This window comes from Colossoma macropomum, unplaced genomic scaffold, assembly GCF_904425465.1.
Source record: "Colossoma macropomum unplaced genomic scaffold, Colossoma_macropomum, whole genome shotgun sequence".
Taxonomy (NCBI): domain Eukaryota; kingdom Metazoa; phylum Chordata; class Actinopteri; order Characiformes; family Serrasalmidae; genus Colossoma; species Colossoma macropomum.
The window spans coordinates 8,303,258-8,322,917 of NW_023494791.1; the positions used below are offsets into that span (position 1 = coordinate 8,303,258).

Genomic DNA, 19,660 nt, shown 5'->3' on the forward strand with positions numbered 1-19,660 from the left:
TATGCATTTAAGTTTGACAGTTTTTTTAGTGATGTTTTTAGTGATATACTAACATCTGCTTGGTGCTTTTCAGGGAATGAAGGAGATAAAGAAGGACAAGGTGCTGATGCGACGGAAGTCGGAGCTGCCGCAGGATGTGTACACTATAAAGGCCCTGGAGGCCCACAAGCGGGCGGAGGAGTACCTGACGTCTAATCAGGAAGCTCTCTGACCGGGGAACACCGCCACCCTTCACCTGCACCACGCCTAATCTGTCCCTCTCGTCTTTGTCCAGAAATGTCGCCTGCTGTAAACTCCTCTCTGTTCCTCTCTTTGCCTCTGCCTCTTTCCTTCCTCACCTCCTCTGGAGAGCCCTTTCTGCAGAATCCTGGCCAGCACAGAGAACGGTGGAGAGCTTCCATGCCCTCCATTACTCACATACACAAACGCAATCACAGAAAAGCACTCATTTCTAGTATTCATCAAAAGCCACGCATAGTGATCACGCAAAAGGATACATGAGTTGTTCTAATAATTTTGAATGTTTCCACTCAGAGCGTGTTTGTTTCCTTTTCTTTTTGTTTCACTCAATTTCCTTGTCCAGATTTAATCGTTAGACCTCACTTTTCTGTTCCTCTTTTCAAACTGTGTTGCTTTTTTCAGGATGGCCTTTTCCTGCCTTGCCTCTGTTGATCAATGTTCACTCAGTCATGTCTGGTTTGAAGGGTCCAAACTTGACAAAATGGACTGCATTATCCAAAAGATAACAAGGAACTCAGTGGCAACAATGACCATGCATTTGTGTTTTTGCATGAGCCAGGTTTAGGGACTCCTGTGTGTGTCTGTGTGTGTTTTATGGATCATGTTGCCTTGCTCTTGTGGGACTATGTGGAGCATATGAATGTAAGCAATTTTTCAAAATGTGCCACGAGCATTACACTGAAGTTTTTGTGATATCTAGAGAAGTAATTGGAGCCTTTGTTTTCCTACAGAAACAAGGAGCCAGGCTCTGCATAATACTTGGTGTCATATTAGATAAGTTTACAACTCAAACACGGTTGCATCAAAAGTTCCTCAAGACAAAGCATCATGCTTCCCTCTTGCACATCAGAAGTCCTGCCGGCAGATGAAGGACGGACGTAAACCTACAGTTAGGCAGGTGTGAGCTAGTCCAGATCCATACGCTTTAGTGGCAATATAAGAGTCTGATTCTACAAGCCTTGCTGTCTGAGAGCTTCAGAGTCCCCTTAATGGGAGGCTGCTATGATTTTATTTAAACCCATAGTCACATTCAGACATAAATCTCATCGCAGGATGGGAGGTTTAATCCGTTTCCTGCCTTAGTGGTGATCTGTTTACAAACTGAGATCACAGTACTGCAAGTTGTTTTATCAAAATGATAAACCTCTTAAACCAACACCAGCAGATCATTCCATGTGTCATGATCATTCTGCTAAAGAATAATGTTGTTTGTCCTGTCCCTAACAAAACATGCCCTACAGCTACCAGCTCTTCTTCATGGTTCTGTGGCGTATGGCTGCATATTTGTAATCCGATAATACATTTCTAACTGCTTCCCAAGAAATCGTAAGACCCCCCCCTCCTTTAAATAACTTTTCTGATCTGTCTTACTTTGTTCCCGTGTTTTTTGTCTTGTTAAAAAGAAATTCCCATATTTCAATTCTTTCATGTGGAATGGGAGGGGTTAGTGTAGGGAATCTCTTCACTCACCTCTGCCCTCTCATCTACAAAACCTTGCTTGCCATTACTTTAATAGATTATGCATTTTTTAAGCGCCTAAGCAATATTTTTAGAAAGAAGTTAAAGAGAAAAAAATAAAAAATAAAACATGCACTTGAGAGGTGTATGGTCAAGCGCTATACAATCCTTATACTAGAACTATAAAGAAGAAAAAGAGATGCTTGCTTAACTTCCCAGGCTGATTATATGGGGAAACGAAGACAGCCTGCAGTTACTGTCGCAAATATTTGTGTATTGTATATTGTATTGTATATTGCTTAGGGTTGCACCCTTGCTTGTCACATTCTTTATGATTTTTCCTCTACCTCTCACAGAAATCTTTTGTTTTTTGTTGCTTCTGTTGCCCCCCTCCCCATTGTAGAGTGAATCATCACTCACTCAGATCATTCCAAAAGAATATTCACTCCTTAGGTAAGCAGCCAGACAGTGCAACACTTGCCTTGTCCACACTTAGCTACGCGGTCAGCTTAACACAAGTGGTGCAGCCTTTTGTCAGTGTTCACACACTTAACACTGACTTGTTTGGAAAAGCTGTGCACAGTTCCAACACAGGTGAAGCCAGAATAACTTGAGTTGTCACCTCAACAGTGGTGTTTTACTGGTCTTGTTGGAAGCTTTTTTTCAACATTGACTTAAAACAGCATCGCTCCTGGGTCCAAACTGATGATCTAGCTTGCTTTGTGGATTGGGCACATGTTTGTTGTCTGGCAGCTACACAAACACTGTAGAGGGAAATTATGAAAGTATGGGTCTCTCCACATCACCCTCCCTCTCCCCCTTTCCCAGCCCCCTTTCCCAAGTCTGACACTAATCTTACGCTGCTTTCCAGGTCATATATGTACATATGTTGTACTTTAATTAGGTAGAGCATTACATAGTATGAAAGTCATATTTTGTACAGATGTTCATGTATGTACAGAACAAAAATAAAGTAAAAGTGTTTCTGAATGTGTGGGGTGCTGCACAAAAATCTACACACATATGTACTGCAAACAGGTTACAAAGCAGCAAAATATCAACTAATCAACAGGATGCGACAGGATGTGTCACTTAAGTGATAGTGAAATTGATAACTTGAACAGTGATTTGTTAATGGGAGAGAATCTGAATTCAATACAAAAAGCCTACCGTATTGAAATGAGTGACTAGATGGCGTAGTACACAGAAGTTAAATACACTGATGTTAATATTAATACAACTTCTTGTAAGTGGAGAGTTATTACAGTCTCCATTGACTGGTCACCTTGTGTAATCCTTAAAGACTTAAGTGACATTCATGCAGCAACATGTTAAGATTATAGAGAGCTGAATTTACACTGTGACATTTGGTCTGTAGGACATTTATCTTCTAACAACAACAAGGGAGAAACATTTTCATAAGTTCTTGGTCAGCTTTGTTGCAGGTTCTTTTAAAGTTGTATGAATGTGAGTTACAGGGTGGTGGAGATGAAGAAGGCCTTGGCTGGTTTCACTTGCGTTCCAGTATGAGACTTGCAGAGCTCTGCCGGGACTGAAGTGTCTTTTGGACCATGTCCTTCCACTGGTCATCGGAGATCTCCTGCGCCCAGGCAGGGATACCAAGTGTCGGCAAGTTCACCGCTGCCATGGTTCTCTTTACAAGCTCCACATGGTCTGTGAACCAAACATGGAAAAAAAAACACATGAACGATCAAAGACAACAACTGAGTCTTCTGGGATCGTCAGAATATCTCCTACTTACCTGGATCCATAGGAATAGACGCATGGCTCCGTCGTGCAGCAGCTCCCTCGGGGTCCTCTTCCTCATCGCTGTCTGGAGGTGGTGGCTGAGGCAGGAACAAACCCATGGCCTGAAGAACAGCCACTGATGTCAATAATCTACATGCAAAACCTCACAACTATTGCAATTTACTGACCTTCTGATGTTTTATGGACCAATCACAAAAACATACAGCCTTAAATCAAGGGTCATCAGTTACAGCCCTGAAAGCTCAGTGATTTTGCAATTAATTAGCAAGTTTAGTTGGTGAGGTACAGCAGCGAAATCACCAAACTGCTGGACTGGAACAGGATCAGAATTAATGACCTTTGATCCCCTGATTGTTCACATTTTTTTGTATTATTCACAAAGATGAACAAAGTTCACAGCGGCAGTTAAAGGAACCAGACATCCAAAGCATTTAATGCCTCTAAAGCTATGGTTATCAGTACACTGCCTGATGCCTGAGACAATGGGCCTCATTCATCAATATCTTCCTAAGTTTTTTCTTAAATTTGTTCTTGAGAAATGTCCTAAGAAAAAGTCTGCGTCAGGATCATGACGTGTTCTTAAACTGCAGAACTGTTTGTGTGTAGATTCTGTTCTTACCAAATCCCAAAGATCAAATCCCAAATAAGAAAACATTGGTGAATGTCAGAATCTAAATGGAAACTACGTAAGTGGGTTTTAAGAAGAAATTTCTCCTTAAGAACTGTTGGTGAATGAGGCCTGATAGAATAGATGTGCACTAAAAGTTTTGGTCTAAAACATTTTTTTTTTATTTACGGTATATTATTTGCATTTAAGACATCATGACAACTGGTTCATATTCACCGCTGCTGTAAAGTCAACGACTTTCTCTGCAGTGGACCATTTCAAACCATTTGGACAACTTTGTTTACATCTCTGAATTAACTACACAGAACTTGAAAACTGGTGAAATTCCCAGCTAAAAATTTCCTACCATGCGAAAAAATAAAACCTACTTCTATTCTCTCCTGGACCTCCTGTAGCTGCTCTGCATGTGTTCCTTCGTCAGCTTGCTCCATGTGCGAGCTGCCCAGGCTGTCAGGATCCTGGTTCAGTGGCTGGTAATAATATCCCCCACTGTCTTCATCGTCGTCCCCGGCTCCTCCGTCCTCCTCCTCCATATCCTCACCACTCCACTCCTCTGCCACGGCCGTGTCTGAGGTTCGGTCCTGCACCAGATCCTCCTCGGAGCTCGGTAACACTCTTTCTGGACCCATGTCTCGAGCCCTCCCCACTTCCATCAACGGGCTCCAAGTCTAGCCTGCAGTCCTGCACATGAAATAAAACAGGAGGTTTTTCTCTGATACTTGAGTATCAGAACTTCAGTTCCTGCCATTTCTTTTTACTCACTGATCCTCAAATGGAAATGTTAATACTAAATGCTTTCTAGACAATCAGTTTGCCCAATAGGAACTATTTTTTTAGCCCTCTCTGCTTCTAATGCACACATACAACAGTACAGACAGCCACATGAGACAGAGTGAATGTTCTTTAATTCACCTTAAGATATTTCACTCCACCAAACGATCAGTATATGTGGCCATAGCTTTCAAATATTATTTTTGAGGTCAACATTTCACTGTACAAATCCCAAAGAAGTCCACTTTTTACACTGTTAACAGGTTACAGTGTTAGAAATGTACCGATATTTTTTCTAACAATGCCAATACGTAACGATTTAGGCAGAAAAAGGCACCACATCTACCTGCATTAGCACTATGGAGAAATGTGACATATACAGGAAAAGTAAGTATTTAAGTAATCATTGAATTCCAATTTGAAAAGGACAATTTTTAGGTTCTCATTCAATCTGCATTTATGTACATAATATTTGCCATAATATATTAGATTAACAAAAACGTAGATTTTGATTCACATTATACACAGAGTAATAAATATTTTGCACTACATTTAACTTTTACACTTGTAGCGAAAACAAAATTCTCTACATCTATCCAAAACAATTAGGCATGAATACAATAAAAAACAAATGATCAATAGCCTATATATCATTCTGACAAAACATAATTTTCATTTATATCATTTCTATATTTTTCATTACATTTTTAACAGAATACATCCAATGAGAGCACCTCCTGAACGGTCTGCACTTCCAGAGTACAAAAAGTATGTCATCAAAAATCGGTGAGGAATATCTGTCAACGTATGTCCCGATACCGATATTTTCTAAGTAAAAATCCACCGATAACGATTCGAATCCGATATCATCGTGCATCCCTAACCGGTGTTGCATCCGATTCAGTTCCCCTTCACGAATCAAGTCCTCAGGAGTTGCAACTCAGCGCCCACCAACACTGCCACTACGGGAAGCGAAAAGGGTCAGAAAGGGTGTAAATCTGCGCTTTGACGCCGACTGGATTTTTAATTTGAAGCATAAGACTTTGGGCCCTTTTAGCTGCGTGAATGCGCGCGCCTGACTATGATTTATCGGGGGAGGTGAATCTGAGGGGCAACTGAATCGGATGCAACACCGGTTTGAGTACCGGTATCAAGAAATTAGGCTTTGTATTACTTTGTATTGCATCGCCGAACGCTAGTGAGGATTGTCTATAGATAAATAAGAGTTTTCCATTAACCTGCCTGTCCTCCTGCGGGACATGCCTGACTTTGGGTTTAAATTATCTGGATAAGAGCCACGAGCGTGCTCAACAGCTAATGGTAATATGGGGTTTGGGACGCAGCCTTAGCCTGATCATTTAAGCCCAAAGCCCTGTCTAAAACGAGGCTAAAGTCAGCTTCCTATACTCCAGCTTCTTGTCCGAATTTTCCCGTTCCACCTTAAATGGTGCAGCAGTTCGTTTAAGGTGGAACGAGAAAATTCGAATAAGAAGCTCAATTCAGCTCCGCCTGTTTAGAAAAACATGACCTGTTTAAAAGACCGAACAGACTGGCAGCTCGCATCAAAACAACACTGCCACAGCTGTAACAGGCTACACGATACCAGTTCATACCTGCGCTGCCGTCGCCCTCAACAGACACAGCAATCTCTCACTTTCTCCCCTCGTTTTCTCTCTCAGACAGTTTTTATTTGATCAGTTTACAGAAAAACGAAGCTCACTGTACGTCGATACGCACTATTTGCTTCCTCAGGGAAGCGGAACTGCGTCAGGTTCAGCGTCGACATTCACTGGGCTGAATCCCAATTGGCTCTCCACTCCCTACTCCCTACGTAGTGCCCTAGCTAACTAAGTTAGGGAACTTTGCTTTATTCGACAAATAGTGCGCTGTATGTCCAGCAGAGACTTGTGTACGCGTGGATAAACCCCAAATGGCTCACTGTTAGACATGGCATACAGTTTTGGATGCAGGAGGCATTATTTTTAAGATCCACCTAGTGCACTACGTCAGGATACATTTGAGATTCAGCTTCAAACAACAAACAAACAAAGATAAATACGCTGCTTCAAAATATTACATAGCTAAAATTATTGCCTCAAACGTGTTATTGTTGTTGTTTGACCAGAGCTGGTTTAAGTGGAGTCTGGCCACATATTTATCCTGTTATGTCAAAAACTTGACAGCGAAACGCCAGAGGGCGCCCGCGAGTGAGTCCACAATGAATGGGGGTGAATCAGAATCAGAACCAGCGTTAAGCTTTATTGGCCAGGTATGCTGACACATAAAGGGATTTGGTTATGGTCACAGGAGCTCACAGTGCACAGTATCAAACATTTACATGTAGTGAATGAAATAAATATAAAATAAAATACAATACAATAAGATAAAATACAAAAAAAAATAATAATAAAGATAAAATAAAACATGCATTCCTACCATCACTCACTCACACACACACACACACACACACACACACACACACACACACACAGTCATATCTGTAACCTTTACATTTTGCAAAGTATGGGTCTGAAGTTAAAGTGCTGAGTGCAGCAGCAGTTAAAGGGTGTACAGTGGCAAAGAAAGGGATCAGTGAGGCGACAGTCAAGATAAGTGGGGTAATAAGGCAGGTAAGTAAGATGCTAGAATAAACACTGGTCTGTGACGGTAGTTTCAGAGGATGGAGTTGAGTTTGAGAGAGTAATGGCTTGTGGGAATGAAGCTAAACGGCTATAAATGAAAAGTTACAATAGTTTCTACCCACTTGTCCATGAGCTTCCTTTGATTTTAGAAAGTAGAAGGATTCATTTCACTAAAAAGGCAAAGATAAACCTGCCTGTATGTTTCTTTTTATTCTACAGCAAAGAGGTTTTTGGCAGTGGGATGCTAGCATTACGGCTACTGTGTGCTGATTGGTTGGTGAGCGGAGCAGCTCATTGGCTGAGTGAAGCGGTTCGCACTCACAGGTGTCATTAATGCACGAGACACCATATAAAGCCCTATAACTGTTCAAAAGCACTCAAAAATATAACAGCGTTTTGCTGAAATGCTCCATATTGACCCATTCACTTTTGACCCCCTCTAGCGTCCAGCGAACGTGTAAGACATTACAGAGTGTCAGCAGAGAACTTGTAGAGGACAATTCCCACTCCGCAATGTCTTCAGGGGTTTCTCAAACGCTAGAGGGCGCTCCCGAGCGAGTCCACAATGAATGGGTTGATATGGAGCATTTGAGCACAATCATAGTTCATAAATGCTTAAACAGTTTTAATGTAAACGAATACAATCATTTCCTGAACACAGAACAGCATAAAACATTTTAACACCGCTGTTATATTTTTAAGAGCTTTTAAACTCGAGTTATAGGAGTTTAAAACGGGGCCTCATGTACATTCATGACGTCAGTGAGCGCGAACAGCCAATGAGCTGCTTTGCTCGCCAATCAGTCAGCACTCACTAGCAGTAATGCCCGCCTCCTGCTGCACAAAACCCGTTTGCTGCAGAAAAAGGAAAAAATATAGGTGAGATTTCTTTGTTTTTTTAGTGAAATACATCCTTCTACTTTCTAAAATTAAAGGAAAGTTCTGGTTCAGTGATTAGAAACTATTTTAACTTTTCGTTTTTAGCCGTTGAGCTCCATTCACTCCCAATCCTTGAGGACTCCCTCGCGGGCGCCCTCTGCTGTTTAGCAGTCCTGTTTTGATATAACGGGGGGGATAGGAAGGGACCGGGCTCCTCATAATCCGGCTCTGGTGTCCGCTCTCCTCTCTACACACTCTCTGGTTTGACTGCTGCTTGTGGCGCCAGGTGGCGCTCGTGCCCAGAGGGAGGTGGCGGGCATCTCAGAGCAGAAGTAGAGTCTTTTTAGGAAACAGACGACATTAAGTTAGGTGGTCTTTTTATCCTAAACCCCCGAAACAATGCACATCTACTTCTGTGGCAGTATCCGCGGAGGGAGGCAGGATGTGGAGGTTTATCAGAGAATTGTGAAGAAATTACAGACTTACGGGAAAGTTCTGACGGAGCACGTGAGCCACGCTGAGCTCTCTGAGAAAGGTAGCAGTACAGTTAGGAAAGCGCTCCGGAAAGAGGAACTCCACCGAATTTTCAAAATTTCTGGATAGTTAAATTGTTAACATGTTAACAAAGTCATTCGGTGTGTTTTGATGTGAAATGCTCTGCTCTAGAGAAACTTACTGACTCATGCACGCATAAAATGGCTATATTTGTGTTGTAGTTCCTGTCGCCCCCACTGTAAAGAAGCCAGAGTCAGTTAGTTTCTCTACAATGAACCATTTTACATCAAACTGCTCTGAATAACTGTTTACATCTCAAGGACTGAATTATTGAGAAATTTTGGGTAAATATGGTGGAACTCCCCTTTAATAAAGAAAGAAGGAAAATAAAATAACAAAATAATAAACCCTGCTGAGACTGAAAAAGGCACTGCTATGGCCTATATTGCTCAAGACGATGTATTCCTGATTTAGGTGAGGATGCTACGCTGGACGGAGACAAGGCTATCCATGACCGAGATATGGAGTGGCTGACCTCGTCTGATGGTGAGATTTTGTAATAGGAGAACGTGATAGTTACTGATGAGCAATGCAGAAAATATGTTAGCCCGTGCCAGTGGTCACCAACCCTGGTCCTGGAGATCCAGCAGAGTTTAGTTCCAACCACAGTCTGCCACACCTGCTCCAGCGAATGAACTACTTCAGACGTCTTTGCTTGGCTGGATCAGATGCGTTAATGTTCGGTAAGGAGTCAGCAGGAAACTCAGCAGGAAAGTAGATCTCCGGAAGGGTGGGGGGAGAGGGGGTTGGTGACCGCTGTCCTGTGCCTTTACTCACACCTCAGCCAGCCTGAAAGAAATGTGTGTGATTGCTTGGGACCACTGTAATACACTGTACACCCACAAGTTTGTAGACACCTGCTCATCCGACGTTTCTTCTGAAATGATGGGTGTTAATAAGGGGTTTGTGCCCCTTTGCTGCGGTAACAGTATCTACTCTTCTGGGAAGATTGTTAAAACATTGCTGTGAGGATTTGATTGCAGCTACAAGAGCGTTAATGAGGTCAGCTACTGATGTTGGATGATCAGTTCTGGATCATTCAAATTCATCCCAGAGGTACTGGATGGAGCTCCATCAATACAGAGAACACAGTTCCACTTCCACTGGAGGGCTTTGTACCCCTCTGGCTGACACTTGGCATCGGGCATGGTGAACATAGGTTTGTGTGCACGTGTTCCAGTACACCCAGTTCTGTTGGTCAGTGCTAGATTGTACAAGCTGTGTGTACTCAGTTGAACACCTTTGTCAGTAATGGGTCCACCTTAAAGTAGCTGAAGTGTCTAGATACTTTTGGACAAATAGTGTATCGATCATGATAAAATCACTGCAGTAAGTGTTTCATGTGATCAGCAAGAAAGCTTTAACTGACCACTCTGAGGAAGATTCTTACCCTCATCTTCTCTTTGTTTGTTTCCTTGTCCAGTCATAGTGGCTGAGGTGACGCAGCCGTCTTTGGGGGTAGGTTATGAACTAGGTCGAGCCGTAGCCATGAACAAGAGGATTCTGTGTCTGTTCCGACCCTCATCTGGCAGAGGTAGTTCTAATCCATGTGTCTTATTTAATATGAGTCAAAATGCTGTATTTGCCCTCCTGCAGCTCTACACGTACTACACACTTCAGCCTATTTCTCCCTGATATGCAGCTCTCTCTGCTCTACATTTATGGTGTTGTAGATAAAGATTTATTTAAATCCCTGGCAAAATCTTGAACACTTTTGCTTTTTATACATATACTATTCTGGTCCACTTAATATTGTTCATGATTCCCTCTAGTGCTGTCTGCCATGATACGAGGGGCTGACTGCGGGTCAGAAAGCTCTCTTTTTAAGGTGCTGGATTACACAGAAGAGGAGGTCGAAGGTATCCTGGAGAAATACTTCGGTGAACTCACCAAAAAATAACACTGAAATCACCATTACTGTTATACATTATCCAGCTCTAAGGACAAAGTTCAAGAGGCACTCAGCTAACCCACTTTTCTGATTAGATTACTTTGCCACATGATGGATTTTTAAAATGCTGAAAGTAATTAAGACATGTATTAATTAGGAGAAAAAGAAGTATAACAATGTAAATGTTGTGTTTCTGTCTTTTCTATTAAAGTTTTGCTGTTTGTTATATAACAGTAGTCAAGTGCTGTCAGTATTGATTACATAAGCAACGTACTGATAATTCTGACAATTAATGGAATAAGCATGAGGTTTTTTTTTTACACAGCCTGAATAATAAAAATAGACTTTAAAAAACAATAATGAACCAATCAGAGCCTTTTAAAGGCTATATAGATATCTATATATATTCCAAAGTTCTATGTAAAACATTACATGGTTAAAAAAAATGCATACAAATGAGTGTGTCCATCAGGCTCTGTTTCTTACTGTAAGAAATTCCAGTAGGAAGATTGGAAATATGAGTTATAATCAGGCAAATGATTATCTAATGTCAAATTTCGAATCATTGTTGATTCTTCGAGAATTTGAGTTTGATAAAAATTCATATTTAATACTGTTATCGCGGCAGCCCTACAGATGTATTATGTCAACAAAATTTAATGGGAGGCATTATTGAGCACTATTAGTAATAATGGACGAAAGCGAACTATGAAAGAAGGCACCGTATCTGGGCAAAGCAGTGTTGTCCAGTAATCCTTCTTGGACACTTGTTTCATATTTCTCCTCTCTGACCAGTGACTGGCAGGAGTAACAGATTTATAAATGCTTACTCAAATGTAAACCATTGTTGTGGAATTGGAATGGATATTTTGCAGTGTCCTTTTAGACCGTGTTTACATTAGATTAACTGGCTGACGGATAAACGATGTCCATAAATAGTAAAGTTAAAATAATAAAAAAATAAATTTGATTTAAATATGAAATGAAATAAGCAAGCAAAAGTACTCTTGATAACTGGTGATAAAATGTTAGAAATTATTGTTTGTAAGAAAATACCCCACAGTTTATTTAAACAACAGAGATATGAAATGAATTTTTAGACAGGAAAATTAAAGTGGGGCTGAATGGGTTTACAGTTCTAAATAAATGACTGCAACCCATCTGGAAATAATTTATATTAGGGTGGACGATTTGGCAAAAAAGATCAAATTTACAACACTTAAAAGTATTTTTTCATTATTCAATTCATATTTTGATACAATGTAGTGTTACATTTAAAAATAGTTGCAGCATTATTTTTTGTTCAATATTTCATGTATGACACTTCAGTAATTTCAGTTAAATAAGATTAATTATATCCTCTGTTAAAGAAACGCTATTGGTCAATGTTCTTTAAGTGCTAGATATCGAAGATATGCTCGGGAAAAAATTACAATAGAAATAATTATCTTTCAGTATTGAATGAACCAGTTAAATAACTTCCATACAAAAGGAAATCAGAATAAATTGTAGATCTGAATTCTCTTCAAACACACAGTCATGTACAAAAGTTTGGACACCCCAAATGACGTTCTGTTGATTTTCTAAGTGAAAATAAGTTCTCTACAGAGAACACACATCTGCACACTTTAATGCACAGTTTCTGTTTATTTGGCTTTTTTTTTCTCATTTCCATAATGTGACTTCTTCCTCCCCTGTTTAAATGCTCTAAGCCAGAATTGGTACTGTTGCAATTTCTTTGAATGAATGTTGGCCCACGTGTGCCGGACTGATTGTATGAATTCTCCATGGCCCTTTGCAGGCCATCTGCCGCTGGGAGAAACCTCCTCACTGGTGATTAGGCAGCAGTGACCAAAGATCATTTACATCATTTTTTAGCACTTTTAATATACAGTTTTCACATTTCCAACTCGAGACATCTGGACCAGCTCAGTTCTGATTCAAATTCTCCTGCAGCATCACTGCTAGCACTGAGCCATTCCACTGTTCACTAGCTCAAGTACTAATAAAGTCCTGCAGCTAAATCAGGTTTGGAAACTTGGTCAGAGACAGCCCAAAGAATATTAGGCATTAAGTGAACTATCCTCACATGGCTGCTTCAGACAAATACTGCTTCAACAGGCGAAAGGCTTATGTGCAAGCAACTTAATTAATGTTACACTTAAATGGCTGTAAGGAACTTAAAAAGCTAGCTAGCTTCCTTACAGTAAAAATGGGAAACTTTCCTTTTTGATCTGGAAGTAAAATGAAGGCCAGCGTACCAATATCAGGGCTTTTATACGTTTTCTTATGCACAAAAAATGTTTAACACTAGTATTGATTTAGCTTATCCCTATTTTATAGTGGGGATACTAGGCTAAACTAGCATTAGCATATATTAGCTATTAGCAGATAGCCTAAATCATAGCCTCAGATGAGATAAACGTTAGATACACCGAGTTGTTACCGTGTAGCTACACTCAATCGCCATTTTATCTGCTACATCTACCATATAGGTGCACTTTGTAGGTTTACAGTAACTGAATAGTTCATCAGTTTCTGCATGATTTATCAGTTGCCCAATAGAAAGGGACCACCACAGGACCACCACTGCTCAGTTATTAGCTGGTGAACCATTCTTAGCACAATAGTGATACCAGCATGGTAGTAGGAGGGTTGTGTTTGGTGTTGGTACAACTGTATCAGATACAGCACCGTTGGTCAGTTTCTGGTCACTGTTGGCTGGATGTTTTTGGTGAGAAGATAATTCTCAACCCAGCAGTGACACTGACCTGTGTAAAAACTCCAGCAGCTCCACTGTGTCTGATACACTTGTACCAAAACACACTAAATGCACCACCATGCTGTGCTGAGAAAGGTCCACCACCCAAATAATACCACTGATCAGTGGTGGCCTCTTTCCAGTGATGAAAGGGGGTTGAAAATTGTGCAGATGGGCTACAGTCAGTACTTATACACCTACCAAGTGCACCTACACACTTAACCGAATATACAGTCGGGCACCCCTGGTTGAATTACTAATTTAAAGTAAGCTAATACATCCTTTACATACAACACATTTCTGCACATTTATTGCACAATTACTATTTATTTGCTGATTTAATACATTTTTGTACCGTATGTTTTATTTTTTTCTTAACTCAAATAGAAATAATGCATTAAGAATTGCAGAAAATGCTATATTGAACTTTGTGTCCTGTGGAAAAATGAGTTATTTTCACTTAGATTGATATTTAGTAGATATTTTCACCACCACTGTGAAGAGTTCAGACTCTGTAAGTTTCTCTAGAATGGAGAATTTCACATCAGACCACTCTGAAAGACTGGGTTTACATCTGAACTGTTTCTTTATACAGAAATTAGGAATACATTGTGAAATTCCCCTTTTAAGTTGTGCACTATATTATGTAAGCAGATATAGAAAGGAAGGAGCAGCATATTTGGCTGAAACCAGTTCTGATTTGTGGGCCTGCGTCTAGTTGATTTGGTTTTATAACCTACAGTTATAGTTTACAGTTTGTGTAAGCGCTGATTATCCATAGTACTGCAAAAAGCAATACTCAGAATCTCATCGTAATGAGATGAATATGAGGCAGAATCTCCTCCGTGACAGCAGCAGGGAGGGTGAGCGTGCTGCACCACGCCGCACTGTCAGGCCCTCTGAGTGAGTGATACTAGCACTTCTATCAGCAGCTAATGTGGACTCCAGTTTCAGTTTATTCCTGGGCTCGATGCTCACTTCCTGTGCGGGATATATAGTGTCAGGGTGGGACCAGGCCCCAGTTCATTCCAAGCAAGAAGTGATTTGGCAGAATCTGAGGCAAGATGAAGTCGAGGGAACCGTAACAGTGAGAGAAGCCCTGTACGCATGAACGGTAGTGACGTTTGGTAAGATGCTAGTTTTGCAAATCTTTGCATGGCTGTGGAGATGTAAAGAAACAAAGTGATTACTTTTGTCTAAATCTGACAGCAGATGTAACCCAGACACTTATTGCATGGCTGATACAAAGTTCCCACTGTTTTCCTGCCAGAGCTTAATTGATGGCTGTGATACTTGAATCTAATCTACATAAATCCCCAGATCTGGTTGTGATTCTCTGAATTTATGTAAGGAAAGTTCATACATTTCATGCGCAACAAAAAAATGGGTAAAATCAGATTTTCAGAAATTGTAAGTGCTAAAGGGGAATCCCACCAAGTTTTCAAAACTTCAAACATTGAAAGTCATTCAGAGTGTTGCAGAATGTTTCATTGTAGAGAAATTTACCAACTGTGATCTCTTTGCAGTGGTGTTGATAGGAAAAAGGCATTGTGATGTCCACAACGCAAACATAGCCATTTCATTTACTATTCAAAACCACCAGTGAGCCTATACAAGTTTTTATGTGTAATGTTAATTATGATAAAGTAGTTTTCTTTGCCTTACAAAGCTCTGCGTGGATTTTAAAAATACAATTGAGGCCAAAACCCTCTAACAAAACTATCAAACACACTATTGACACAGCTGCATATAAGTGATAACTTTCTGTGAGGGAGCTTTTAGAAGTATTAAACTCTTCAGAACATCTGGTTCCTGTCACCGCCACTGTGAACAATGCTGGCTTGGTAAGTTTCCTAAAAATGAATCATTTCATATTAAGCCACTCTGAATGACTGTTAACCATTTTATTTACATTTGAATCATTTAATTCTACAGATGTAGACATTCCCCATTAAATGTAAGTCAAGTCTGCTGGTGCATTAGAGGAGGTCCTTTTTGTTGTTGAAACTCTTTCCATTTTATTTGTTCAGTCACGTCACTTTGCTCTCATTATGGCTGTGGTAACAAAGAAAAGGACAGTGTGACCCTATCAACCTGGACTCGTTTTCCCCCAAAAAATCTCAGCACAAAGATGATTCTTAAATAGTAGAGCGAGCATCACACTCAACACTCTCTCTACCAATGAAGAAGATCTTAACACTTAAGATTCTTTTGGGAAACAAAAGTGTTTTGTATTATGAAATGCCACCACTAGTCACATATTCTGCATTTTTCCCCATATATTTTCTGATATGTTATTTTGAACAGAATTATTCCTCAGTTAACACTTTAATACACTCAACTTTGTATCAAAAATACACATTGCAAAGCTCAAGTACTCATTACACCAATAAATTACAGCAAATAAATTAGATTTACGTTTAAATACTGTTAATCACTGCATCAGTGAACATTTTCACAAGCTTTTTTGTGCTGTTTTTATCTTAAAAATAGTACTGATTAACAATTTACCACATTAACTATGGCAAGGAAAGTAAATCTTACAACATTTGTACAAAAATCACTTTTGCACATATATAAAACATCACAAATATTCCATAATCATTTATATTGCAGTCATCTCCAAATGAGCATATTCTACATTTTGGAGATTGTGAAGACTCTTCACTATCTCTTTGTGGCAAATACAGCTAGCTGTTAAAGATTAGAAGAACCATCTTAATAATGTGGATTTAAACTGTTTTTACACACAGATTAGTACAAGTCTTTATGTATAAATCTGAATAATATGATACTGTGATATATTGCAGTCCCAGGTCCATTTGAGTACACACCTCGTAACAAAAGCTCCTAGAGTCCTTCTGTTCCCACACACGTCGGTTAAAGTGGAATTCCACAGATTTTTTAAAATTTCTGCATAATTCACTTGTTGAGATGTAGACACAGTCATTCAGAGTGGTTTAATGTGAAATAGCTCATTGTAGAGAAACTTACATGCTCAGATTTTCTTTATAATGGTTGTGATAGGAACCAGGGGTCATGAGGTCTAGAGCTCAAATATAGCCATTTTATTTACTATCCAAAATGACAAGGGAACCTAAAAAAGCTTAAAACAGTGTCTCAGACATTCATAACCAACTGATATAATAATTTTGTGAGGTAGTTTTAGTGGCATTAAACTCTTCGGATGTCTGGTTCCTATCATGATTCTGACTGAAGTGTTTTTCTAGGATGGAGCGTTTCACATCAGACCACTCTGAATGACTTTGTTTACATCTTAATCTTTGAATTCTGTAGAAAACATTGTCTAAAAAGTGGAATTCCGTTTTAATACTTTTTCAGTGCTTTATGCTCCACTCCACTCTCTTAGTCAATGATGGTCACTCAAGTGCTATTCCCTTTTTTCTGAGGAGTGCTTCTTGTTCATGGTCACTCAGCGAGTGTCCCTGATACTACCTTAAATCTGCTCCTTCACCTCTTGATTGTCAGCCTACACAGCAGGTCATTTTGGTCAGAAACAGAAGCATTTCCCTTTTTGGTTCCATATACTGTACACTTGTATATGGTTGGGATGTCGGAGTTCTTCTTGATCTTCATCTTCGGTGAGAGAAATCAAGCAGTCTTTGTCTTGTATCCCAGCACTCATGTAAAAAGAGTGGCTTCATATGACCTCAGTGTTTAGTCTCTTCTTCTCCAGCTCAGGGGGGGGAGCAGGGGAGTGGAGGAAGCTGATCTTGCAGTCCTGCTGAGTGGAAACTAGGTGCCGCTGCTGCGTGCAGCATTGCTGGAATGAGTTTTGTTGGGAGGCTGGTGTTCTACACCGGCTGCAGGCGCAGAAGGCCTGCCAGTGTCCTCGTAGCACCAGCCCAGCTGTAAGTGCCACCACAGCCAGAGTCAAGCCCCCCAGTACCAGCAGGGTTATGAGCTGCTCCTGAGTGAGTCCTGCCGCTGCATTCTGTGTCACCACCTCCTTCACGGAGATCTTCAGCAGGCGGCCCTCGCCCCCACCGGCTGTAATCCCCTGTGAGTTGTTTGCTAAAGTGGGAATATTAGGCTTGTTCTGGGTGACCCTATTGACTCCACCTCCTCCTCCTCCTCCCCATCCAGAGTTCCTATGTGGGGCTTGCGTTTGGGGCACCTTATCCCACAGTGGAACTTCACAAGTTCGGCCAGTGTAACCAGGGGGACACAGGCAGTGGAAGGCGGTGACGCGGTCTATACAGCGGCCTCCGTTGAGGCAGGGCTGACTGGCGCAGTCATCCAGGTTGACGGTGCAGAAGCGGCCTGTGAAACCAGCAGGGCACAGGCACGAAAAGCGGTTCACTCCGTCCAGACAGGTGGCACCATTGGCACAGGGACGCATTAGGCAGTCATCCATGTTGGTCTCGCAGCGAGGCCCCGTGAAACCAGCCAGGCATCGGCAGGAGAGCTCTGGTGCGTAGCCGCCCATATCCTCACACAGACCGCCGTTCTTACAAGGGGACCTGAGAAACATTACAATAGCACAAGTCAAGCCCATTTTAAAGGAGATGTTAAGATGTAAACACAGTTATTCAGAGTGGTTTGATATGAAATGTTCTGTTCGAGACAAACTGAGTCAGAATTGTCCACGTTGGTGGTGACAGGTGTGTTTAGAGCCTCTGAAAGCTCTTCACAGAAAGTTATTACATGAAATAGCTGTAAATACGCTCCCTGACCACCTAAGACATTGTTTTTTAGTTTTGAGAGAAAGTTTTTAGCTAAAACATTTTTCATGCTGATGGAGACTCGTCATACGTATAAAAACTCAGAAGGCACATGTAGGTTCATTCATTAAAGTCAATAAAGTGTCTATATTGGTGTGTGGTTGCATTGTGACCCCTGGTTCCTATCACCACCACTGTAAAGAAATCTGAGTCAGAAAGTTTCTCTACAGTTATCCATTTCACATTAAACCACTCAGTCAACAACTGAATTATGTAGAATTTTTCAGTGTAATTCCCCTTTAATTTCAGAAGTCAGTGTGAGTCTACAGCTGGGATCGTCTGATGGAGTCAAATCTGACCTTTTCCAAGCCCAACGCACTTTTTCGTTCTGTTTGTTTTGGCAGGGTAAAGCACTGAACAATGTTTTAGCATCACCTGAGCTTTCTAATTTTGATATTCATCTTTGTGTAAGAATTAATATATTTGGATAATTGTGGGGAAACAAAAACAACAAAACTAACTTTGGTCAAAATGAACTATTTTAGATGATGACACTGGCGCCAAGAGAAATCCGTAGTTTTTTGTGCAGAATGCGGCTGCCACTTTTGTAGAGCTAAACTAACGCTGGAGCTGGATGCTGATGGAGGCTCATCATCTACACAGGGTATTTTCTCTTCAGTGGGCGATGTGCCAACATGGTAGTTTGTCAGAGAAATATCTTTTCACTGTTTCTGGGCCTAGCTACGATCAGCGAGAGCAGTTCTGATGCATTGTCCTATCTTGTTGAAATGTCCTATCATAGCGTTTATTTTAGGTTGCTATATTTTGATAGCCTAATCGACCTTATCAGAAAATCATACCAGCATTAAAAGTATACGAAGGATATTTTGATAGCCTAAATCTCCATTTCAGAGGGTAAATAATAACATTAAGCTGAGTCTGTATTACACACTTAAAGTAAGGCTGAATTAAGTGGCCAAACAAAAGAAAACATTGGAAATGATATGTGCATGTATAGTAGGACTGCTTGATAGGGTGAGAACTTGGTGCACTGGTAGTGCTATTTCTGCCTTCTCAGTCACATTCTTAACAACACATCCATGGCAATGTGCTCACATTAAGGTTTCTTTTCAAATACTTACTCAAGGGTACATTTTAACCCCCTGTTGACAAATAAACTTACATTTTACAGAACTGTTTGCCTGTTTGTTTCTCTGTCTTTCCATGAGGGAACAAAACAAATCTCTGAATAGTGATTTCAGTACTGAAATACTCTCATCTGGAGCAGTTAACTGAATGCTCAAGTATCTGTGCACACCTGTTAAAGTGTCCCCCGAATATAAGGGATATTCTAGTATGTTCTTGATTAGATGTTTACTT

The 19,660-nt window shown here is 40.6% G+C and overlaps 4 protein-coding genes across 4 annotated transcripts in view; 2 read left to right on the forward strand and 2 right to left on the reverse strand.

Moving 5' to 3' along the window:
• Positions 1–2,677, forward strand: part of ppp2r5d (protein phosphatase 2, regulatory subunit B', delta) — a 36,383-nt gene extending 33,706 nt beyond the window's left edge. Inside the window, exon 17 of the mRNA XM_036573768.1 lies at positions 74–2,677. Within this exon, the coding sequence (XP_036429661.1) occupies positions 74–211 (138 nt within the window). The 3' untranslated portion in view covers positions 212–2,677. The remainder of the gene's footprint in view (positions 1–73) is intronic.
• Positions 2,678–3,166: 489 nt separating this feature from the next.
• On the reverse strand, positions 3,167–6,646 carry mea1 (male-enhanced antigen 1). The gene is made up of 4 exons (XM_036573769.1): positions 6,481–6,646; positions 4,465–4,777; positions 3,461–3,569; positions 3,167–3,372 (listed from the first exon to the last, which is right to left on the reverse strand). Exons 2-4 carry the CDS (start codon positions 4,747–4,749, stop codon positions 3,209–3,211), a joined length of 558 nt encoding a protein of 185 aa, XP_036429662.1. The 5' UTR covers positions 4,750–4,777; positions 6,481–6,646; the 3' UTR covers positions 3,167–3,208.
• Positions 6,647–8,671: 2,025 nt separating this feature from the next.
• Positions 8,672–11,070, forward strand: dnph1 (2'-deoxynucleoside 5'-phosphate N-hydrolase 1). The gene is made up of 4 exons (XM_036573404.1): positions 8,672–8,923; positions 9,358–9,429; positions 10,367–10,477; positions 10,716–11,070. Exons 1-4 carry the CDS (start codon positions 8,788–8,790, stop codon positions 10,841–10,843), a joined length of 447 nt encoding a protein of 148 aa, XP_036429297.1. The 5' UTR covers positions 8,672–8,787; the 3' UTR covers positions 10,844–11,070.
• Positions 11,071–16,631: 5,561 nt separating this feature from the next.
• dlk2 (delta-like 2 homolog (Drosophila)) overlaps positions 16,632–19,660 on the reverse strand; it is a 31,739-nt gene continuing 28,710 nt past the window's right edge. The window contains exon 6 of the mRNA XM_036573773.1: positions 16,632–18,079. Within this exon, the coding sequence (XP_036429666.1) occupies positions 17,257–18,079 (823 nt within the window). The 3' untranslated portion in view covers positions 16,632–17,256. The remainder of the gene's footprint in view (positions 18,080–19,660) is intronic.